The sequence below is a fragment of the Excalfactoria chinensis genome, chromosome 3 (assembly GCF_039878825.1).
Source record: "Excalfactoria chinensis isolate bCotChi1 chromosome 3, bCotChi1.hap2, whole genome shotgun sequence".
Classification (NCBI taxonomy): domain Eukaryota; kingdom Metazoa; phylum Chordata; class Aves; order Galliformes; family Phasianidae; genus Excalfactoria; species Excalfactoria chinensis.
The window spans coordinates 33,977,513-33,999,514 of NC_092827.1; the positions used below are offsets into that span (position 1 = coordinate 33,977,513).

The window sequence follows — 22,002 nt, forward strand, 5'->3', positions numbered from 1 at the left end:
AGGCTTCACAATAAGAGAATGCACACATCCACATTTAACAAAAGGGCAAGAGATCAGGGCTCTTACCATGTCTCTGGCTGGTTCAGCGTGCTTACATGGTGGGACAAACTCAGAACAATTGCTGAAAATGGACCATCTGTTAGTGAATATCTTGGAAGTGGACAAGGAGATACAGGTTGCGGATAAGGTGACCCAGTAAGTGCTCTTCTTCTCAAGAGACTGAACTGACAGGAGGGGACTTTCCTACAGGAGGGCCAGGACTCAATGTTTCTAAGGAAGAAGAGGGAATTCACTGCCAATGGCAGATGTGAGGTCATTCTAGATAAAGGGCAGTGCAACAACTGGCCTTCTGCTCATTCCACCCACTGTTCCCTCCCATTGAGGGGAGCTCTAAACTCCTCTTAGTTCTCTCGTGGCCTTGGCCCCTTTCCTCTTCTCACAGCTTTACCAGTGACCCCAGTTCTCCTGGTTCCCACTACCCAGCCTTCCACAGCCTTGCAGTCCACCAAGACCTGCCACCATGCTGCCAGCTCTCCATGAGAACTTCCAACCCAGTTCTTCAGTGACCCAGCTTCCTACTAAGCCTGCTCCCTGGCCTTGGGTCCCTCATTCCCATGCTGTGGACATTACTGATGAAAATCTCAGCATGATGCAGAGTTTTTCCATTCTGCAGGATCCCCCTCTGTCTCATCTGCCTTTGTGTTAGCTGGTCTCTCCACATTTGTTGATTCCTATACAAGGAATTTCGTTTTCTGTTCTCTCTCCACCACATTCCCTGCTACCCCTTTTCTGCAGAACCACGTGGGTTTTGCTAAGAAAAACAGTGAGCTCCTCTGCGACCTCTCTCTTCCGTTTGACCCACTCTTTCCTTTAGTCACACACACAGCTTTGACTAACAGTATTATTCTGAAGATGCTGGCCTCTCCTTCTGTGAAATTCAAACACAAAGCTATGTTCTGCTTCAAGAACCAGCATGCCAATTGAGGGGCACTGAGCAGTGGCGTGGGATTGTCCATGTAGTTAATTCAGGCACACTGGTACTCTCCCATAAATGCTGAGACACTGTCTGGGACTGCTTCCTTACAGGCTGCAGAAAGGCAGTAGTTACCTATATGGCGTGAGCAACATCTTGCAGGTTTGTGTCAGACCTGAAAATCTGAGGCCCATGTTATTTACAAAGGTAGGTGTGATTGGCATGATCTAAGCTGTCATGAAGAATGACTCATTGGCCAGAAGGCAACACGAGTCTGCTTGAGTAGCACCCTGGACCTTCCCCTCAGCAAACAAGGACTGAAGCCCAGCAGTTGCACCAGCACCACTGCATTCCTCCTGTGAGGCCTGCTCTTCCTTACTGTGGGAAATCTGTGGTGGATTTAGGAAGCACTGAGATAAACTCCTGGCAAAAAAGACCGACCAAGGACTTTCAGACCATTCAGAGACACCTCAGCACTCCCCCATTGCCTCTCTCAGGGATGGGCTAGATCTGCCCTCTGTGTGAGCCTCTCTGCATGCCCTGGACACAACAACAAAAGTGAATTCAAGCCTAGGATCTAAGGGTAGTGTTTTCCATAGTGTGAGGGCAGCCAGATTTACATACTGTTTTGTTAAGACAGTTCAGGCAACAATATGGGGGAAGACGTAGAGAGCTCGTGCTTCACAAAAACCCAAGGGAATCTTTTCTTATATGCATACCTTAGATTGTAACGTATGAAATATTGTAGCTAATGAGTCCCACTTACCTGAGATGTTAATACATCTACATCCTGTATCACTTCTCTCTTTTGACATTTTAGAACTTCTTTTTTGAAGTGATAATTTCCTTAACTATATTATTGTGAATTCATTTAAACTCCTAAAAGCTTAGCTATAGTCTAACAACTGTGACGTAGATATTGATAATATGAAATCTGCTTTTGCAATGCAAATGCCTGTCTTTTAGCAGAATCTTGTCTAATTGATTTTGAGTTGAGAGCAGCAGCTGTTTATTCAGTTCGCAGGTTTCTTGTGGTTTGTGGTTTCTTGTGGTTTAAACATTTGCAGGGTGTAGACACTAATGAGAGCACTGAATTGTTTATGGTGATCTTTGAAGGAGCACTGCAGATTTGTTACGAACTTCTGCCAGCCCAGAAGAAATATATTGGAGTTTCCTTATGCAAAGTCCCACCTGCAGAATAACCTCACTAATTCAATACCTTGGGACAGTGCCACCATTCAGGGGAGTAAAAGTTTACCCTGCCACCAAATGGATGTTGATTGCACCCTTTCTTCAGACCTATTAGGTGGAGGATTGTCTCTTTCCCAAAATACGGTTCTCGGGCATAAAGCAAAACAAAAAGAAAATTCATTTTAAGGCTCTTGCAGCAAAAGCCAATGTAAGAGCAATGGACAAGGCAATCAGCTTAGGAGTTACCTCCATGACTGTTGAACTAGTTCTGTAAGGCTAGCTCTGCACCAGGAGTGCATGGATAGTCTCCTCTAGTTGGAAATCTGTCTCTTACAACAACAATCTTCTGCCAGAAACTGTGAGGTAGAGCTCCTCCTTTTTCTTCTTTTTTGTAGCTTTTGACTTTCACAAGTACTTCCATGCCTATTCTACCACTGCACACCTTCCACTGCACAGCTCATACTGGTTTTCATGAGCTGCATTGTGAATGGTCTGGTTCTCCCAAACTCAGAGAAAATGTGACCAAATTTCTCCTGCTAACTCTTCACTTAATAAGTATTGACTGCAGAGTGGTCTACTAGATGGTTATCAGCTCTATAGGGAAGGAGTGGAAGTTTATTCAAAGTAGGCTTGCCAAACCTTTGAAAAAATACACCTGCAGAAACAATAATAAACCATGGAGGAATAGTATAATTAATCTCAAAGTCCTTTCTCCATGTATATTCTTCATGACAGATCACCTTCCTAAAGTACATGGCAAAAGGGAACCCTCTATGGTATGCATTATGTGGGAAGATAACTATTTTTAAGGTGCTGTGCAGCTGGTTTCATTTTGTACTTCAGCAGCAAGGGAACACATGTTCATGAAGCACGATAACTTATGTTGCAACTTCTACATCTAGGAAAACCAAAATTGCTGCTTATCTAAGCCCAGGAGACTTTGCCAGCAGAAACATCTCTGTATCTATCTATTCCCTGTGTCTCTAAGCATCTGTCAAAGACCAGGTGGAAGAGTTGAATGACCTTTGCAAAAGCTCATACCGGCCATTTTCATACTTCCTTAAACAGAGCATGAAGAGATGAATGGAGGCCACCTCCTTTACCAAAATCCCATTCTGGCCTTCACTTCTTTTTGTGCCCCTATGAATGTTTCACAGCTGCCAAAGCCTTTCCTTTTCCCAAGGTTTTCTGCCATCACAGCAGTGCTTCCAATCTCTGCTACCTATGTGCTGCCACTATCAACAGCCATCATGTCCTATCTGTCTGTTTTTCCTGTAATTATCATGTCTTTTCCCCCTGCTGCTCTCAGATTTCTTCAGCGAACAATCACACCTATTCTGCCAAGCTTGTACACACTGCAATGGGGTGAGGAGTACAGAAGGGCAGGAAGAGGAAAGCGGTGGTGGTGTGGGGAAAGATAAGAATGAAAAAAGGAGACAGCTGGAAGGAGTGGGATTAGCTGTGATAGTTAAAAATACAGAACCTTGGTACTAGTAAGGTAAATGTCTTTTGTGGTTTGCTTTACACAGCCTCTTCCTTACATTTGACTGAATGCAAGACTTGGACCTGCTCTAGTCTTCTGGTAGCCCTGTGGATGGTAGGGTGCCATGACATCTTTGGTTCAGGTGGGATGGAAGTCCTTTAAGCTGGTCACAGCAGACCCCAGCCAGTAGAGCCCTCCCATCGCACATGTCTTGGAGGCACTGCATCCACTAGGCTCCATAGTCTAATACCGTTCTGTCAGTGAGGATTTACTGCTGTTTCAGATCTAATGAAACTCTCTCCATTCTTCTTGCTGTTTTGCTAAAGCACGCTGCTGTAGCTCAGGTAAATTACAGGCTTGTAAAAGAAACGACTGTGTGTTACCACCTGGCCTCCATTGAAAGGATGATAGACACAGGGACTGCAGAGATTCCTCCTGAGCCTGAGAAATGATGAATTGCCTTGCAGAGCTGTGGCTCTGCAAAATGCTACAAAGGCTTCTTTCATTTTTGTTTTATTTTTGGTCCCTTTTGTTTACTACCCCAATGGTGATGCTTTTAATGGCTTGGACAGTTGTGTAGCCAAAGGATTTTATGGCTATGTATTTTCTGGCCTTTCCTTCTAATCCAGAAATACTACAGGCAGTAAAAAAAACTTGTCCAAAAGTTCCTATCAAGCAAAAAGTAGAAAACATTTTTATTTTCAATGGGATTTCATGTTTCTTTTTCAATTCATATGCTGCAGAAACAGAAACAACTTTGCCTTGAGTGATAGCCTATGCCTGTTTCCTCTGCCGCTTGTGGCAGCTCAGCCTTGAGCTTCGAATGGGACTGTGCTTTGTGTATAGCTCCTGGCTTCAGGCAATGAAACAAAAGGTGAGAGAAGTTAAGCTGGTTGGTTGGGTGAGAAAAAGCACCAAACCTGATGTTTTCCTGTGCCCGTGCCTGTTAACATTGGCCTAGAATGAGAGTAACATCAGAATTCATGTATGTTTCTTTCCTCTTCAGATGCCATGGCACAATTAGGAATACAGTTATCACAGAAGCATTAAATTTGGAGAAGACTACTAAGATCATTTAGCCCAATCACCAGCCTATCACCACCATGCCCATTAACCTACCCCTTTTTTGAAAACAAAATAAGTCAGACTATCAGATTTCACTGCTGACCTGGATTGGGCTGCAGGTTCTAGTTTTAGATTCTGAAATTCTCCTCTATAAGGTTTGTCCCAGTTTTGAATTGGCTTCACCTGGGGGACATTCCTGTATTAATGAGCTCCTCCGCCATCTGCTGGAATGCTCATTGAGCGCTGTGGGCTAAGTGCTTCAGGCTTTGCAACGATGCTTTGTTTTCCCTGCCACGCCACATCCTCTATTACTTCTCCCATCTGACTGGATTTCTAAGGTGCATTCTGGTGACAACAAAAGCACAGAGAGTCTCTGGGTGTGAAAATATCCCTCTTAGGAGTGCTACGCTAGGTGTAGCTCATGGGGAACGCTGGCTGGAAGAGAAGGCGAATGGAGCACTCACTAGCAGAGCAAAACATTTGCAAGAGCTATCTGACACACTGGCCTTACCGTCCCTCAATAGGCAGAGCCCATCTTCATCAGGCAGGCATGGAGGTTTTGTCCCTAGTCACCAAACTGTATCAGCCTCCAAATCCACCTTCCTGCATCTAGACTGATGATTATTGAGCCAAATATGCTTAATACCCAATAACTAGTAACAGAGTTCAGCTGTGGGACATGATGACTGTAAAATTCACCTTCTAAAGAACAGTTCAATTAGTCCATTCACTGTTCTGAAGAAACAGGCAGAAGATGGCAGAAGATGAGATATGGGGCATTGGCTGCTTCCTCTGGAGCCACAGACCAGAATCTAAAATGCAGTGTAACCAGCCAGCATCCTGGGTTTCTAAACTAACAGGAGCAGCAGGATCAAAGGGCTGGAGCTCCCTCAGGACAACATTTCTGTTGCCTCTTGAACTTGGGAGATTCAGATCCCACTGTGGAGGGGTTAGGTAGCAGTGATGTTCCCTGTTCATCTGCTGTGTTACAAAGATTGACTCTTCAGATGCTCATGCAGATGCTGTAGCTTCAGAGCATTTACAAGAGGCAAAGTGTAACCTAACAGCTCCCAATTAGCTTCTCGGAAAGAATACATGGTGCTTAAGTTATGCCAAAAGATCAGCATGCGACTCCTTTGACAAAAGCAACGCTGCTATTCCTTGTGATGCTTTAGCCTCCTGTGGTGCCAGATGTAGCTAGTGTTTTACTATTTCTTTCTTCAAATAGCAGTGCTCAGGGGGGATAAACTTTACTTAACCTAATTAATTTTAATCACAGCTTTCAAATCTCATACTGTGCAAAGAATTACAAATTGGAATACATTAATAGGAGCCGTGGTTTATGCTGCAAGCTAATCGGGAAGTGTGCATTTACATTTTCTGCATGAGCTTGCAATTACCATTAAAATAAAATTCAGTTATGTCCTTTTATATTACTAAAATGTGACGAACAGATTGAACTGGTCTGATTTGTTGTAGAAAATGACTTGAAAACGGCCCACATTTCAAAGAATTAAATGATTCTTACTGAGTAAGAGGTTTTAGAAAATGACTTCCAGTTGTCTAGAGTTAAGGTGCTTCCAGGCATTCTGGTTTAAACAATCTTTCTTTTGCAATAATGGATTGCCTACTATTTCCTACCTGCTTCAGTGCTGATCCACGGAGGGAACAAAGAGAGTTCTTTCATGAAGTCAGTGATGCTTTCCTGAGACAGTAAGTTGGAGAAATAGCATCTCAAAAGACCTCATCCAAAATCCAGTACTGGGGTACCACAGCACTGAGAAGCAGTCCAGAAAAGTGCCAACTCAATGAAAGGATTCTTATCTGGTGAATAATATGGGGAGGGCAAGAATGCTGCCAAATCCTATAGTCCAGCCAATCTCGGGTTTTATTACAAACATGAAACTCCTTCGTATGTTTTTGAAACCGTAATTCTGGTAGGATCGTGCAGCAGATTTTACTTGCACCCAATGATTTTGGAACCTACGTCTCAAACATGAGTCAAACCTGAATGCACGTGGAAGATCAGTCCCTTCAGCCACTGATGGGCCCGCACCCCAGCACCTGACCTTCAATAAAGGCCCACTTTTGTATCCACGTGATTATATAGGAAGGCCGAGTGTCAGGTTTCTGTGGTCTGTGTCACTCTAAGTCTGGGAGCTTCTGTTTTTGGAGTTCTGGTGACTGCAGAAGTTGAAAGGAGAAGAAAAGAGAGAAGAATGGTCTTAGCCTTGCTCACACACAACAAACCAGCAGAGTCTTTTTTAACAGAGCTGTGATGCCAGATCAAAATGATTTGGCTATGCAACTCCTATTCACAAAAGCATCTTGGACTTTTAGGAAACAAAGTCCCATTCATTTCAGTGATCAGCCCTAAACATGTAACTAAAATCCCTGAAGTCATTTTGGCTCTATTGAAAACATCCCATCTCTTTGGAAATGGCCTCATTTTGAGGAGAAAGTGAATTGCTCCCAAAGGTATATCTGTCCTCAGGATTGCAGTCAGTGTTATGGTGTGACAGGGCTCCAAAACATCTTTAATCCAAAGTTTTACACTGTAGTGTTCAAGAGAGTCCAGTAGTGTTTGTATTTGCTTCCCAACATACACACCCCTGCAACTTGATGCTCTTTTTTCCCCTTTTTTTTTCTTTATTCTTTTCTTTATTCTTTTTAAATTTGAGATTATGCAATGCATGCAGTGCCAACTGAAGAGGAAAACCACAGTCTCATCATGCAGAAACAGCTTACTCCTTTGTACAGAAAAAGGTCAAATTGCACTGCTTTTGGGAAAATACAAGCAGATGTATATATTATAGATGATAACCTTTAGCTAAGTTGTAAGCCTTGTGCTTGTTAAATTATTGATAGTACATTGGAGGTTCGTGAAAGCCATGTTTAACATGCTGAGTTCAAATAAAATGGCTTGTGAAAATGGTTTTTGTAAAATGTAATACAAAGTACAAATATTGATATGGGGACCAAGAAGATGAAACATTCCTTTTTTTATTAAGCAGATTATTACATCTAAAATAGCACTGAAGCTCACTGAAAACTCTGGAAGAAGAAAATTAACTACGTTATTGCTGTGAAATATCACTTCAAACTTGTATTTGCATCAGAAAGTTCATTGAGGGTTTCTTCTCTTTAAAAATTCAGTTGAAATGCTACTTAGAGAGCTCATAACCACAGAATGATAGAAGTAGCTTTAAAGGAAATGATGAGCTGATTCTTGACTGATGTAAATCACCAGAGCTCTGCTAGAGTAAGTGGAAATCTGCTCAATGGACAGTTCTCATTTCAAATAAGATACAGACTGCAGATCCACCAGAATAGTTTCCGTGCGCTTTCTTTAAACCATGGTGAGAAAAAGCAAATTGGCTTTTCCGCCCCTCTGGTTTCTGTGGGTGTCTCTTGTAAGATGGCATGCTGATGGGGCAGAAGGAAATGCAAAAACACACCTTACCTTCCTTTTTGTCACATGCAGGTAAATCACCAGCAGGTTCCGAACAGCTGCACTACTGCAGAAAAGCAGATAGAGCATGTGGCTGCACACAGAGCTGACTCATCCCAGGGTGGTTTGCCAGCACCTTTTGTGCCAGGCAGGAGGTCTACCTGGTTTGGTAATTCATCTGTGAGCTTTAGCCATTGCTTTCCTTTATATTCATATCATAGAATCATAGAATGGCCTGGGTTGAAAAGGATCACAATGATCACTGAGTTTCAACCCCCTGCTATGTGCAGGGTCGCCAACCACCAGACCAGGCTGCCCAGAGCCACATCCAGCCTGGCCTTGAATGCCTCCAGGGATGGGGCATCCACAACCTCCTTGGGAAACCTGTTCCAGTGCGTCACCACCCTTTGTGTGAGGGTGTTCTGTACAAATAATCTGTGTCCTGTGCAAGTAAATCAAGGCTGATTTCTGACAGCCCTAAGGTGACTTGTTGCTAACTGACAAATTCCGGCTTCTCTACAGCTGAGCCTGTCCAGCTGCCATTTGGGTCAGCCTGGGTTTTATGGTGGCTCTTTGCAGCTAGAAGCATCAGCCTCCCCCCAGGTGAACATTTGATGTGCTCCTAAATTATTAACAGCACCCACCAAATTTCAGACACTAACCCATTAGGACAGTTCTGTGCATTGAACAGACATCTACATGATGCTCCCTCCCAACAAGTCTGTATGTAAATGAGGAACCCACTGCAATTCTCAATTTCTGAGTCTTCAGCACCAGCAGCTGATGACTTAGCACAATTTAATTGGCTTGGGAGCATTCCCAGGCCACTGCTGAAATGAAGCATGTGCACAACTTCAGGCTCGCTCAATGACAAGCAAAATTTTTAGGTTGCCAGGCCTAGGGAGATTTCTCTGCAGAGCAGGGATGCTTCTTCAAAAGCTGTGATATTTTTCTGGAGGCTAGGGAAAAAAAATAAAATCATATTTTTGCATAATCACAGCTTTCAGTAGAACAAAATTCGTGGCTCTGTGGGAAATCACGAAACAAAAAGTCTTAGCAAGCATGAAGCCCTCAGTGCACTGACATGTTAATATAAGAGAAAAATTGCTTCGCACAAAAGGGATCACGAAGGCTGCTGGCTCCATTTTTCTCTTGCTGGGTCTTTATTCAAGTTCTTGTCACATTTACCACGGTTTGAAGTTCTCTGTGAACAACTCAGCTCAAAGCCCTGCCTCCTCCTGCTTCTCAGCCCTCCTGCAGCAGAGGCCTCTCACCTACTGGGAATCCAAGATTTACCTCTCCACCTCTGAGCTGCAAACTGCTGCACTCTTCCTATCCAACTTGGTAGTTGTCCAGAGAAGTGGTGGATGCCCCATCCCTGGAGACATTCCAAGTCAGGCTGGATGGGGCTCTGAGCAACCTGATCTAGCTGCAGATGTCCCCATCTACTGCAGGTGAGTTGGACTAGATGACCTTTAAAGGTCCCCTTCAACTCAAACAACTATATGATTTTATGATATACAAGTAGATGGACTCATGGAAATGAGTGCAAGAGCCTGAGTGCAGAGAGAAGGCAGAGGAAACCAAAGAAAATGAACCGCCAGTGATGAAAAATGAATTAGTCAAACCTCATAGTGAAGATAAGCTCAACATTTTTGACTTCTTTTGTTCTTACTTTCCTGCTTTAAGTTCACATCAGAGATAAAATGAATGAGAGAGAAGTAATGGACGTGGGAAAGCACTGAAGGGAAAAAAAACCTCATCTGCCAGATGACTACTGAAGCATCTCGATTGGATCAAAACTATAGTCTTGATATAAAAATGTCAGCTCCACATGTGCCAGGCCACTTGGGCACTTGATAGGCCTTCTCTTCTGCCAACTTCTGCAGTAGATATTCTTCTCCATGTGCTGCAGAAGTCTTTTATTTGCTTAAAACTCTAAGTCCCCAGCCTCACTAGCTCATGCTTTCCCTCTCCTGAGTAAGAGGAGAATCCTAGCATAAGCTTCTACATAAGAATTAACTTTTAGTATTGGGGAGTGCAAAATGGAAAGTGTAAAAAAAAAAAAAAAAAGAGTTTTAAAATGAAGACTTTTGTTGTTGTTATTCATACCATCAGAACTGCAGCATTTTACCTCTCCAGTGACACGTGTAATCCATTCATAGCTGGCACGGAGGGTAATTACAACGTGATTCAGCCAGTGCTCACATTCTCCATATTGCTTAATTAACTTTTCAAATTTATTGTGGTTTCTTGCAAATACAGCCCTATTCCTACCAGCACAAACACTATACCTTGGATGTTGCAAAGCTGACACCAAAAAAATGCAGAAAAATTATATGTATTTTATTACCACTCTTGTGGTGAAAACATAGTGCTTTACTCCACAAGTATACACAGTAAAGAGAAGAAAGACATATATTCCTTTTTCCTCTTGCTTGAATTTAGAGGGTAATCTGTAAATGTCATGTGTTTATTTCTATATCAATATATGTGTATCTCTAAAAATCATATATTCAATAAAATCAGAAAAGATCAATTATTAGTTTAAAACACATCCATGGATGCAGCCAGTCTTAATGGTGCCTAATTTAGGGTACTGGTGACCCAGGAGATAGGAATAGGAGATAGGATAGGAGATAGGATAGGAACTCCACTGGGGCATTGGCTTTGGTGTCTCCCTGTCTGGGGCTGGGTGGGAGCTCCCATGAGGGATGGGCACTGCAAGCTCAGCAGCCCAAGTTTCTGCAAGAGGAAGTGGGGCAGCCCTCCCTAAAGAGATAACAAAATCAGATCTTCAGTAAAACAGCAGTGGTGTGCGGAGAGCAAACACAAAATATGATGATGCCTTTCTGTTCTGCGCTGGCTTTTGGTATTGCCTTTCTGATTGTGGTTGTATTTCCTGGATCACTGCAGGCTAAAAAGAAGAGTGGGTTCCAGCTTTCTCAAAATGGTGGGACTCCAGGGAGCTGAGAATAACTGAGCCAAGGCAGGAGGCCAGCAAAATTCACTATTTCATAGAGATTTTCTCTAGACATCAACTGAAACATACATTTGTTTTCTCTTTTGCTCTTTCAGCGATGCCACAAGAAAGTAATGTATTTTATTTATGGCTTTGTATCCAGTGCTGGATTTCATAAAAGGAAGATGAGCTTGCATTTCCTGTGTCCTAAATAGCAGAGAAAAAACTTGAGAAATTATTTCTTCAAATGTGCATTACATGTGGAGATACAGCTTTAGGCAACTGCTTCAATAACTCCACTGAATCTTGAAGTAATGAAATGCAGTTTGTTGTAAGGAGAGCCCTGAAGTGTGTAACATAAACAGATCTCGGACAAACTCCTACTTCAGCAACAAAAAGTCAGAATTTTCAACCATTTTACAGAATTTTTAGCAAGTAACAATTCATTTGGTTTAGAATATTTTCCTCTCTCCTTGAATTGTAAAACCCTTTGGGGCATTACCAGAAGGGTGTCTCTTAGACTGTTTTATTTCATTGATAGTTATGATTCTGAGCAGATTTCAGCCGAGTCAGCTGGTATGCAGCAGGTCCCAAAGCCATGGTCTGTCATTAAGACCTTTTTATGCAGAAGACATGTCTCACATGAACACGTAATTTCATCAGCCTGCTCCAAATGTGTCTCCAAATGATGTATCCTTCATGCTTCGTTATCCCTCTTTCACAACAGTCGGACTGTATTGCAAGTGAGTGTTAAACTTCCAGTCATATCAGTCCAATCAACTTAGTAAAGAGCAGCAAAAAGTGCCTCAGTCTTTTCTGGACTAAAGGTTAAATAAACACTCTCCAGATGTAGGAAATTCCCCCATATTGTGCTGTTTACCTGCATCTTCACCAGGAACAGGATAGCTGGAACCCTTCGGACAAAATCCCAGATGAACAGACAGGAAAGCCAAACCTGACTCCCAAGCCAGGTATGGATCTTGTGGAAGGTCAGTCACCCTCCTGCATGCCTCTGGGTCCTTGTAACCATGCTTACTGGGTTTTTGGGAAGTGTCTCAGGTGAGAACTACTCTGCCAGCAGGACACCCCGTCAATAAAAGCCCACCTGGTGGCTACATAGACATCTTTTTCCCCTAAAGAGTTTCCATGGGACCAGCATCACACATAAACCTTGTGCTGCTGTTATAACCTTACGAATTATTGTGAGATATTTGCCATTATGAATCTGAGCTAAGACTTGTGCATCTAAATAAGCAGTGAAAAGCCAGTCACTCCTGTCAGTTTTCTTATTACTGATGCTTTATGTGCTGCCAAATAAGCTCTTGTCTTCTGGTTGCTGCAATGACATTTTTACAAGACACTGCTGCCTGTGAGACCAGATGACTGCTAATGACCCACGTCCTTGTTCCCTGCTTCCCTTGTGCCTCTTGTTTCTCCACACTCCATTAGGGAAAGAAATTGAGGTTAATATTCATGTCCTTGAAATTAAATCTATCTTTGCCCCATAGTGCAATTAATGAAAAGAATTTAGATACGGAGCCTTTCACCTCTAGGTCACTGGTTTATGTAGGAGGTGCTGGTAATGACTCATGTCACTCATTTGACTGCTGGGTGGCAAACACCGAGCAAATTGGTGATGTTAGCCTACATCAGAGATATTTCCCTTGCAAAACCACAGCCACAGCTAAGCATTCCCTGCTGCTCTGAGGTGAAGTTGTGGTGACTGCATGATTTCTTGTGCTGCAGTTCTGCTGGAGACAGAACAAGGGCACATGTGGCTCTGCTGCTTGTCGTACTGCTATTTGCAACCATGATTTGAAAACTTTGGCTCTTGTATCTCAAAACATTAATCGTGGTCAGAATAATAGGGCAAGTTATGCTGTGTACTTTAACATGAGAACTGCAGGTCAATTACACGTTTGGCAGTTTTCAGGCCCAGAACATATTCAGCATCGCAAACACAGCAGTGGGGTCAAGATGGGTGTATGTATCACTTCTGGTTTTGTTCATTGGTAGATGCTGACAAATGGGGAGCTATTGAGGGTCTTCACAAGTGCTAACTTCAGACAGCCGAGAACAATCCCTCCCATGCCCATTTGTACAGTCTTTGGGGAGGCTGATGCAGGAGGCAGGATGCCAACTGCTCTGCATCATCCACTTCAGGAGCTTAAATCAGGCTTGTATTTGAGCTGCTGTGGAAGAGCAGCTCTTTCCCATAAAGCTAGTGGAAGCCAAATGCTGTGGCGAATACTCTCACTGTCCCTCCAGATGCCTGCTCCAAGGCTGAGTGAACAACTTCAAGCCCACAGCAACAGGGGCTTCTCCCAGTGGCTGCTGTCCTAAATACACTGGGATAGGTTCTCCAACCCTGACAAGCACACACAACTCTTGAAAACAAAGAAAAACCTTCCATCTCTCTGGAACAAAACAAAAATGATCCCTAGAGCCATTGCTTGCTTTTAATCATGCTGAAAATTTTTGTACTTTGCTGTAGCTGAAAGCAAGCAGAGCCAGCATTAATGCACTACCATCACTCACACTGCAGTAATTAGGTCTGAGCCGATACCATGGGGAACATTAGTCCAACACCAGACATTGGATCATAAAGGTTGAGGAGAGCTCAAAGTGCTTAGCATTCATCATCTGATTCTTAAGGGATTTGTAACCATGCCAAGTTAAGAAGTGAACAGCATAGCTCGCAATCCATTGCCATACCGTACAGCAATATTTTATGCAACTCACCCCAGCAACACTGATGCTGCATTCAGCTTCTGACCTGCCTGGGGTGCAGATGCTCCTCTGAGTACTCTCGGCTGGGCAGCAAGTCACACCTCAGAGTTGACAGCAAGGTTTGGAAGAGCTTGCAAAAACCTTCACTATGTGGAGTGCCACTGGGGTGGCTTGAGCACAGAGCTATAAGTGTCTCTCCTGAGTACCTCCATACTTCAGGTAGATTTAAGAACCAGCACATACTTTTCCATTACGCAGCAGGAGGGACCACAGCATAATCACTCGGCACTTTTAAGCTTCTTTTAAAACACTCAGCTCATTCTCTCATCCTGCTGTAGCTGAAACACTCTCAGGAGCTGGCAGCACAGACTGACAGGGAGTGATGGCTAGTAATTGTGTAGTACGCTGCTTGTAGGGAGAGCTCTGCTGTCTTGTTTAATGAGTGATCTAAATTTCAGATTTCTGAAATATTTACAAATTCCTTCTTTTGTTTCAAAAAAAAATTAAGAGGAAAACCAATAAGCAGTTATGAAATAAGCCCTCATGTAAGCACACAACGCTGCTCCATCTGGCACCTCTGCAGCTGCATCCACACAGAGCAGGTGAAGGCCGAGGACTTGGGCAGGTGGTTACACGCTCTTAAAACATCAGAACTGAAACAGCTGTGAGTGAAGACTCAGTTTGACCTATGGAGCTTTTCTTGAGGAGGGCCAACACAGCCCCCTCTAGCTGTGGTTGTGAGGCTTCTTACTTTTCTTCCTTGAGGCCTGTGAGGTTTGAGCACTCCTGAAAGCAACCACAAAATAGAGCCTCCATCGTGTCCCTTCTTGTTTCCCCGAGCCACCCCTGCAGCAGTGCAAACAGACCAGAACTTATGCTAGAGCTGCAGGTGTGTTTCCCTGCCCAAAAGGCAGGACATAGTGTATTTATCTCTCTTTTCCCCTCCTCCATCTAAACAAAAATCCCACTTTGTTCTTCAGGCATCTCCTTGTACGTGGTGTTTTAGATGACTATAAGCAGATTCACCTAATCCTCAGATTTCACTACAACTGCAGTGTTTCCCCGCATTCACGGACACCTGGAATGGTTGTTAAACCCCCTATGACAACAGAACTGCTCCAAGGCTGCCGCTTTTGGCTGCTGAACTTCACTCTTATTTTAAGCACAGCTGTGCCCAGCAACATGGCTCCTTGTGTTATCTCTTAGGCCTCATCTGTGCCCTGGAGTGACAGAAATACTTTGTGCCTGGAGCATGCAGCCCCAGGCTGAGCTCAGAGGACAAGCTAAATTAGCTGCCTCTCCTACCTCCCCAACCATTCGCGGCTCCGCTCTAGCCCGGCTGCCACTGATGATGTAAGAAACTTTAATAAGAGTCTGATTTGCACGTACCAGGTTTAACTTTTGGGAGGCAGCTGTTTGAAGAATCCTTTGGGGCCTAGCAAAAGCAAAGCCCCCTGGGGCCTCTTGAGAACCCTCAGCATCACTCCTGTTGTGGTGTTTGGGCAAACACAGGCATCCTCACGTCACGGGATGACTTATTCCCTCTTTTAGAAAGAAATTTGTAGCTGCCTGTCTTCAGAAGGAAATCTGAGCAGTCTTAAATGTGTATAGTGGTGGCACTAGCTATGCAGTCTAAAGGGCTCAGTGCAAGTAGCTCTCCTCCTTTCTCATGCTGCCTTTTGTTTGCTCTTCTTCTCACCCAGCGGGAGCTGCCAGGGCCATCACAGGGGCTCCACAGATTGCTCAGAGTTGGCCCAACTGCTCTAGGCCCACCTATCCTACCAGATCATTACTTTCAAGTCTCCTAGAACCAGGGATTCTTTTTTTCTGGTTTTCCATTATGAGCTATGCTTGTGACCTAGCCCATGTGCTGAGCACATATGCTACTATATGAACGGGAGTCAATCTTTGGTCCTCTGCCTAAATACCAGAGGAGGGCAGCCTACATGCAGCTGCTCTGCTGCCTTTTGCCCTTGACATCAGTGGGAGAGAAAAGGGAAGATATTCCCTGCATTTTCCTGGTTTGGATGCCAATGTCCAGGGATTTGTATTTACACTGAGTACTTTTTCATGAAGTACACCCCATGTCTAGAATCAGAGTGCAGGTGTGAAGCTGAACCACTCATAGCAGAACCCTCAACATTAGAACTGTTCCCACAAGCAGGAAAAGGCCATGGAGGCACAGCTCTGCAGTGCATTCTTTCGCACAGACATCTATATGCACGTGTCCTTATGGAACTTTACCTCACGTGCTTATAGCATCTAACAGTATTTTAAAGGAAATAAAAGCTTTCTACAGAAAGCTTACCTCCCTCAGCTCAGTGGGTTTTGGAAATAAAAATACATGTAAAAATTCTGATTGGATACAGCTCTCCATACCTATACATGTTAAGCAGATAAAATGCTGTACATGTGTGCATGAATGTGTACATGGATTGTTATTTATTTTCCAAGATTATTCTCCTCAAGCAGCGTTCTGAGGGGTCAAATGCAACCCCCTGTAGTGGCCAGGTTGTTCAGAAACAGCTCAGAACTGATCTGAGGCAAGGTTTTTTGTTCTTCAAAGGCAAGGAGACAGTTAAAGGTTTCATCCATCTGTGATATGACAAAGGAAGCTCTCAGGGAATAAAACCCATTACAGATAGGACAGAAAAAATCTGGGAAAAGGAATCTGTAAGAACAACAGGAGAAGAGGGCTCATCTTCTCACAGAACCAGTATGAAAGATGTGGCATTCTTAAAATACCTCAGTAGTCAGCTATGACCAGGAATATTCATCCCACGCCCCACTTCTGCATACAGGAAGGGAAGAGCTAATAACAGAAGAATTTTCTGTCAGTGGCGGGAACAACTGTGTGATGATCGTCCCCCACCCAGCGTGGGATTCCAGCAGAGATCAAGGATGCCCTGGCAAAAGCCTTATTACCTGTTTGTGGAAGTCGCACAGCTTTTATTAACGAGATTCCTAATAAAGTATTAAAACCCTGTAGCAGAAAGCCACACTGCTCATTCCTGAATCATATGAAATCATTCACCATTTTATATACAAGTTTTGAATTACAATCTTCAGCTTCTCATCAGAAAAAAAACAAAACCAAAAACAAACAAACAAAAAAAAAACCCACCAACAACAAAAAAACCCCAAACAAGCCTAAAAAAAAAAGAAGCATTTTTTGGAAGAACTGCACAGTGTACAGAAGCATACTTTCAGTTACATGGTATCTTACAGAACACATACTTGAACAAAAAGCAGAGCCTGTTACCTTTCCTAGAAGGCACTGCCCGGACAAAACTAGGTGTTCAACCTCCATTACCAGAAGAATGGCTTTAACCGGACAAAAGAGTACATGAAAAACCTCCTGAACACTCCAGATAGTTTAACAGAAGAGGAAAAAAGTACATTTGTAAACAACTTTAAAAACGAGAGCCTTATGAAAATAGTAACGGTCACTAGAAAGTTAAGCTATTAAACTCTTCATAGCCCAAATTGCTACGTAATAATTGCTACAGATTTTGCCACACAGAACACTTCACTGAAAAAAATATAGGCAAATAATTAAAAAATATATGGTGCATTTAAGAAAAGGGACAATTTGAAAGCCAAAGGCAAAACTCCAAGCTCCCCTTGTAAGTCACAAGAACAGCACTATTACCCAGCTGCCAAATGGAGCCAGGATCAACAGTGCACCGGTAGCACAGAACTTGGTTTATGATCTGAGGTTCTTTTTAACGTGAATTCTGAAAAGTCAAAAGCTTCTGTTAGAACTGGCTTTTGTCTTACGTACCACGAAGCATTGTTTTCACTTTCGTTATTCATATTTTGACATAAATTGACTCTCTGTATACAGTATCGACTTATTTGAAGCAAATCCATTTTACGATGAGGCAACCAGGTAAAAACTGTTCTGGGAAATGATTTTGTGTGTGTAATTCTCTACTACGCATCTCAAGTCAAGCATTAGCATTTACGTGCTCCACTTGAGATGCTTAAGCACATGATAAGCAAGCTGTTGAGCACGGAGTGAGTCCATTTTGGTAGATGGACAGACGTATGTGAACAGCAATGCTTTGGATAACTTGTGCTATTCCTAATACTACAGTTATTTTCTCCACCAATTACATTTTACTATAAATATGTGTGCCCTTAAGTTGATCCCAATATCAGTTTCATCTAACTAATCAAATTATCTGCTAAGGTTTTGGGAATGATAGCCCTTCCTTTATTTAAGTAAAAGCGGGACGTGTTTCTTAGTCCTAAAAGTTTGCCAACAGCAGACCTATTTTCAAGACAGAGTGACACCATTCATTAAACTGTTGGGCATTTTTCTTGTTCACAGATAAGCAGAAGAGTATCGATGTTTATTATCAGGTAAGCAGGAAGGGAAAAAGAAAATACCGTGATATTTCTACCATTAATGTTTTCTAAGTTGTACTCGTGGGTTGCCATAAATAATTACTCTGAAATAAGCATAAGCCAAAGTTCATATTACCTCTCATATTTTAAGGGCTCAGCAGCTAAACGTTTATTTTCCCTCTGCAAAATAAAGTTGTTAAAGCCCTGCTGACACCTGAGTGTGCCAAGAGCTCACGTAAGGACTAATTTTCTATTCTATTTAGAAATAACTAATTTCTGTACCAGTTAAAAGTTAACTCATAGACCAAATAATCAACGTGCAATGTAAACAAGCAGTTGTAGATGTTTTCTCCCATGTAGTAATGACAAATAATCACACTGATCATTACATATTCCTCTTGAGTTCACTAAATGCAATTCTTCGCTCACAAAAGCAGCAGCGGACATTCTGAGATGAACTTTGAACTATGCTCAAATGAGTGGAATAACCGACATTCCTGATGGAGATTTAAGACTTTTCCCTCATTTTCAAAACAGCTTCTGCAGTTTTCATACTTAATAGCATTTCATAATTTGCTACTTAAAATAAATTCATTCCCCTGAGCCTTTCTCTTCCTATCCAGAACAAACTTATTTGCATTTACGGCAAGTGCTGTTCAACAAATAAGTTGTAAAGAAAAAAGAAATTCATATGAAGTGGTATGAAGGGAGTATTTAAATCTGTGTTAATTTGTTTTCTGAATTTCATGTTGAGAATGCTTCAGAGACCAAAAGCTTTAAGGGCTTAAAACACATTTTTGCACATTTTTGTTTCTTCTAAACAAGGGATCAATTTTAGCCAGTGAATCGCTTTCATAACTTCTGCACAGTAACTGCATGAAACTGCATGTCATTCCCCCCAAGAAAGTAAAGAAAATACAGTGTTTTACTTCAAATATTTTATGAATGCAAGATTACAACAAATATATTAGTCAAAATGCAGGGCTATCAAGCACTGAACCAAGATGTTGGCATCAGCTTGACTACCATTTTGCAGGTGGAAAAAATACACTACAACTACAGATAAAAGGCATCACTAATGCATCATGAATTACTCTGGTCAGCCAACATCACCTCTGCAGCTTGGTGCATGTTTACGTCCTGAAAATAATAATGATAAATTTGTTTGAGATGAGACACTGGAACAAAGCCATTCTTAAACAGGAAAGTTTTTGTTTTGCTCTTAACGAGGTAACACCAAAAACTAAAACCAAGATCTTACAATTTAGCAGCCGCTTTAACACTTGTTAGGCTAGCCTTCACACAAGGAGCATGCATACAGCCACTGTTCTTGCTTTAGATTGAGGGCTGTTGGTTAATTCAAGTCACTGTTTTCTCACCTTATCTCATTAACCTGTTGAATCAGATGTCCACCGTAGGAAAAGGAAATATTAAATGATGTTAAGTGTAGCAGACAAATACAGATCACACCGAGAAGCTAACACTCATGAGTTGTCATAATAAGGGATAGTAATAACAATTAAAAAAAAAAAAATCAGTCTTTTCTGTGCATATTTTTTTCATTTGAAAGGTCCCAGGAAATCATGATGTGCCTGGCCGTTTCTGTTGCTGATTTCTGATGACCTCTAATTGTTTTTTGCATTGCTGATAATAAGTTGAGAGACTTTTATTTTCATCTAACAGCTTTTTATGTTCTTGTACCAGACGGGATGTATTTTGCTGGTCTTTTTCATCCTGGTCCAGTTCTGCTATTAATTCTTGCCTACAGTAAAAACAAACAAACGAAAAACCCATCAATTATAATTTACATCCTTTTGAGCAGGAACGCATCATAGAATCAAGGAATCATTAAGTTTGGAGAAGACCTCTAAGATTATCAAGTCCAGCCATTAATCCATCCCCACCATGCCCAGTAAACCATGTCCCTCAAGATGACCTCATATGTTTCAAATACTTGTTTGATTATCAGCCTGAATTCATGGCTGTTGACATTTCGTGCAAAAAATCAAGTTGACAGAAATCTTATTCTTTACTATAGTCCGGGGAGAAATTCTCTTCCAAATCAAATCCACATTTAAACATTTAAACAGCTGGAAAACAGCCTCAATCACTACTATTGTCCGTTTAATAATAATAGCTTTCAGGTGTAGAACATCAAAGGATCCACAGAGAAATTTATACATTTAACCAAATTTAACCCTTTAGTAGATGTATATTCAACAATGCAGTAAGCAACTCAAGAGGAAAAGCCTGCAATAATTTAGGTAAGATTTTAGTGAAATGCTGTTTTGCTGTTTTCTATTTGGAACCAACCTTCCTAAAGCTGTGGAAAGCAGAATTAGGCAGAACATTTTTCCAATAATTACTTGAGCTAATTTATGCAATAATCATCTAAAATGTTTTTTAGCGACTACTGTTGGAGGAACAAATACTCTACAATTGTATCTGTTAGTTTCTGTATCACAATTTTCCATGAAACATAAGGTTGTGGAGGTTTTTCTTTCTCTCCCCCCAGCATCCTAATTATTTACAGGCAGCATTAAAACAAAACCACATTTGGAATTACCTGAATGATTCAGTTAAGATTTCATCACGAAAGTTCAAAGCTGAAAGAACAGTATTCTGTGCTTTACGTGCCCTTATAACATCACTCATGCTAAGGTTTTGTGTTGTTTTTGTTGATCTTTGGAAAAACACCACAGTAACTGGTAACTTCCCACTGAACTGCTGTTTTGCACTTTGAGCTGTATATTTTAAAGCAGTGGGAAGCAAAATTAGGCAGATTATTTTTGTAGCTGTGATTTCACTCTATTAATGCATTAAGGATTCAATACATTTTTAAGCAACAATTTTAGAGGAGCAAATGCACTAAGAAACTTGTTGAAATTATCCTACAAAATGGACGTAGCTAAATAGATTGCAGTTTGTTTTACTATTTGTTTATGAGGTGTCAAGAAGGCAAACTGCCAACAGTAATCTAGCAACAAAATAGTAGAGAAAGTTCATGTTGTTAATTAATTGTTGCCATATGGTTTGTAATTACAGTTAAAGAAACTTAATAGTTCAACCCTTATAGAATAATTATTACCTCAAACAACATTAAATACATCAATCACAGCACTATTTTTTGTTTCACAACTAAGAGCAATTATGTTCTGACTAAGCAAAAACAATGGGGATAAATCTATATACAGACAGTATGGGGAAAACAAGAAAAAGCAGAAATCAAAAGGTAAGAATTAGTTTTGAAACAGAAGCCTGTTTTTATATTGCCAATCAGTCCTGAGGGACAACGGAAATAAAATTAAGATCTTCACTCCTGTTTCAGCATTTCTTCATGAGCTATGCAAATGCTAACTGTAATTGGAAATAAAAAATGTTCTCAAGATGCTAAGTCAGAAGTGAATACATATATTTATACACATTTTTTTTTTGTTCTTCAGCTATTCCATAAACACCAAGGCAAGCTCCTTGTATACAACAGCTTGCCTGCAATGGCTTAGAAGCTGGTGGGTAGCAAGCTGGTTACTTGGTTCATTAAGTATTTATGACCTCTAAGAACTGCACCTCAGCACCAGGAAACAGAAATGGTGTGAAGCAAAACACAACAGAATGCACTGCAAATGGACATTCTGAATCAGCAATAACTTTGGCTCCAATCCAACAGTACATCCAAGCAGTTTCTTCATGTATACATGTACACCATAAGAAAGTACATAGCAGCTTTCATGTATTAGGTCCTAAACTCCTACTAGAAAAACATGGTATGTGTTTTGATAACACTGATTGACAAA

At 41.6% G+C, this 22,002-nt stretch overlaps 1 protein-coding gene across 4 annotated transcripts in view; it reads right to left on the reverse strand.

The window, feature by feature from the left end:
- Nucleotides 1–16,778: 16,778 nt before the first annotated feature.
- The window catches only part of MAP3K7 (mitogen-activated protein kinase kinase kinase 7), a 52,242-nt gene continuing 47,018 nt past the window's right edge, over nt 16,779–22,002 (reverse strand). For all 4 annotated transcript variants that reach the window (XM_072331585.1, XM_072331584.1, XM_072331587.1 and 1 more), the window contains one exon: nt 16,779–19,970. In XM_072331585.1, the coding sequence (XP_072187686.1) occupies nt 19,790–19,970 (181 nt within the window). In that variant the 3' untranslated portion in view covers nt 16,779–19,789. The remainder of the gene's footprint in view (nt 19,971–22,002) is intronic.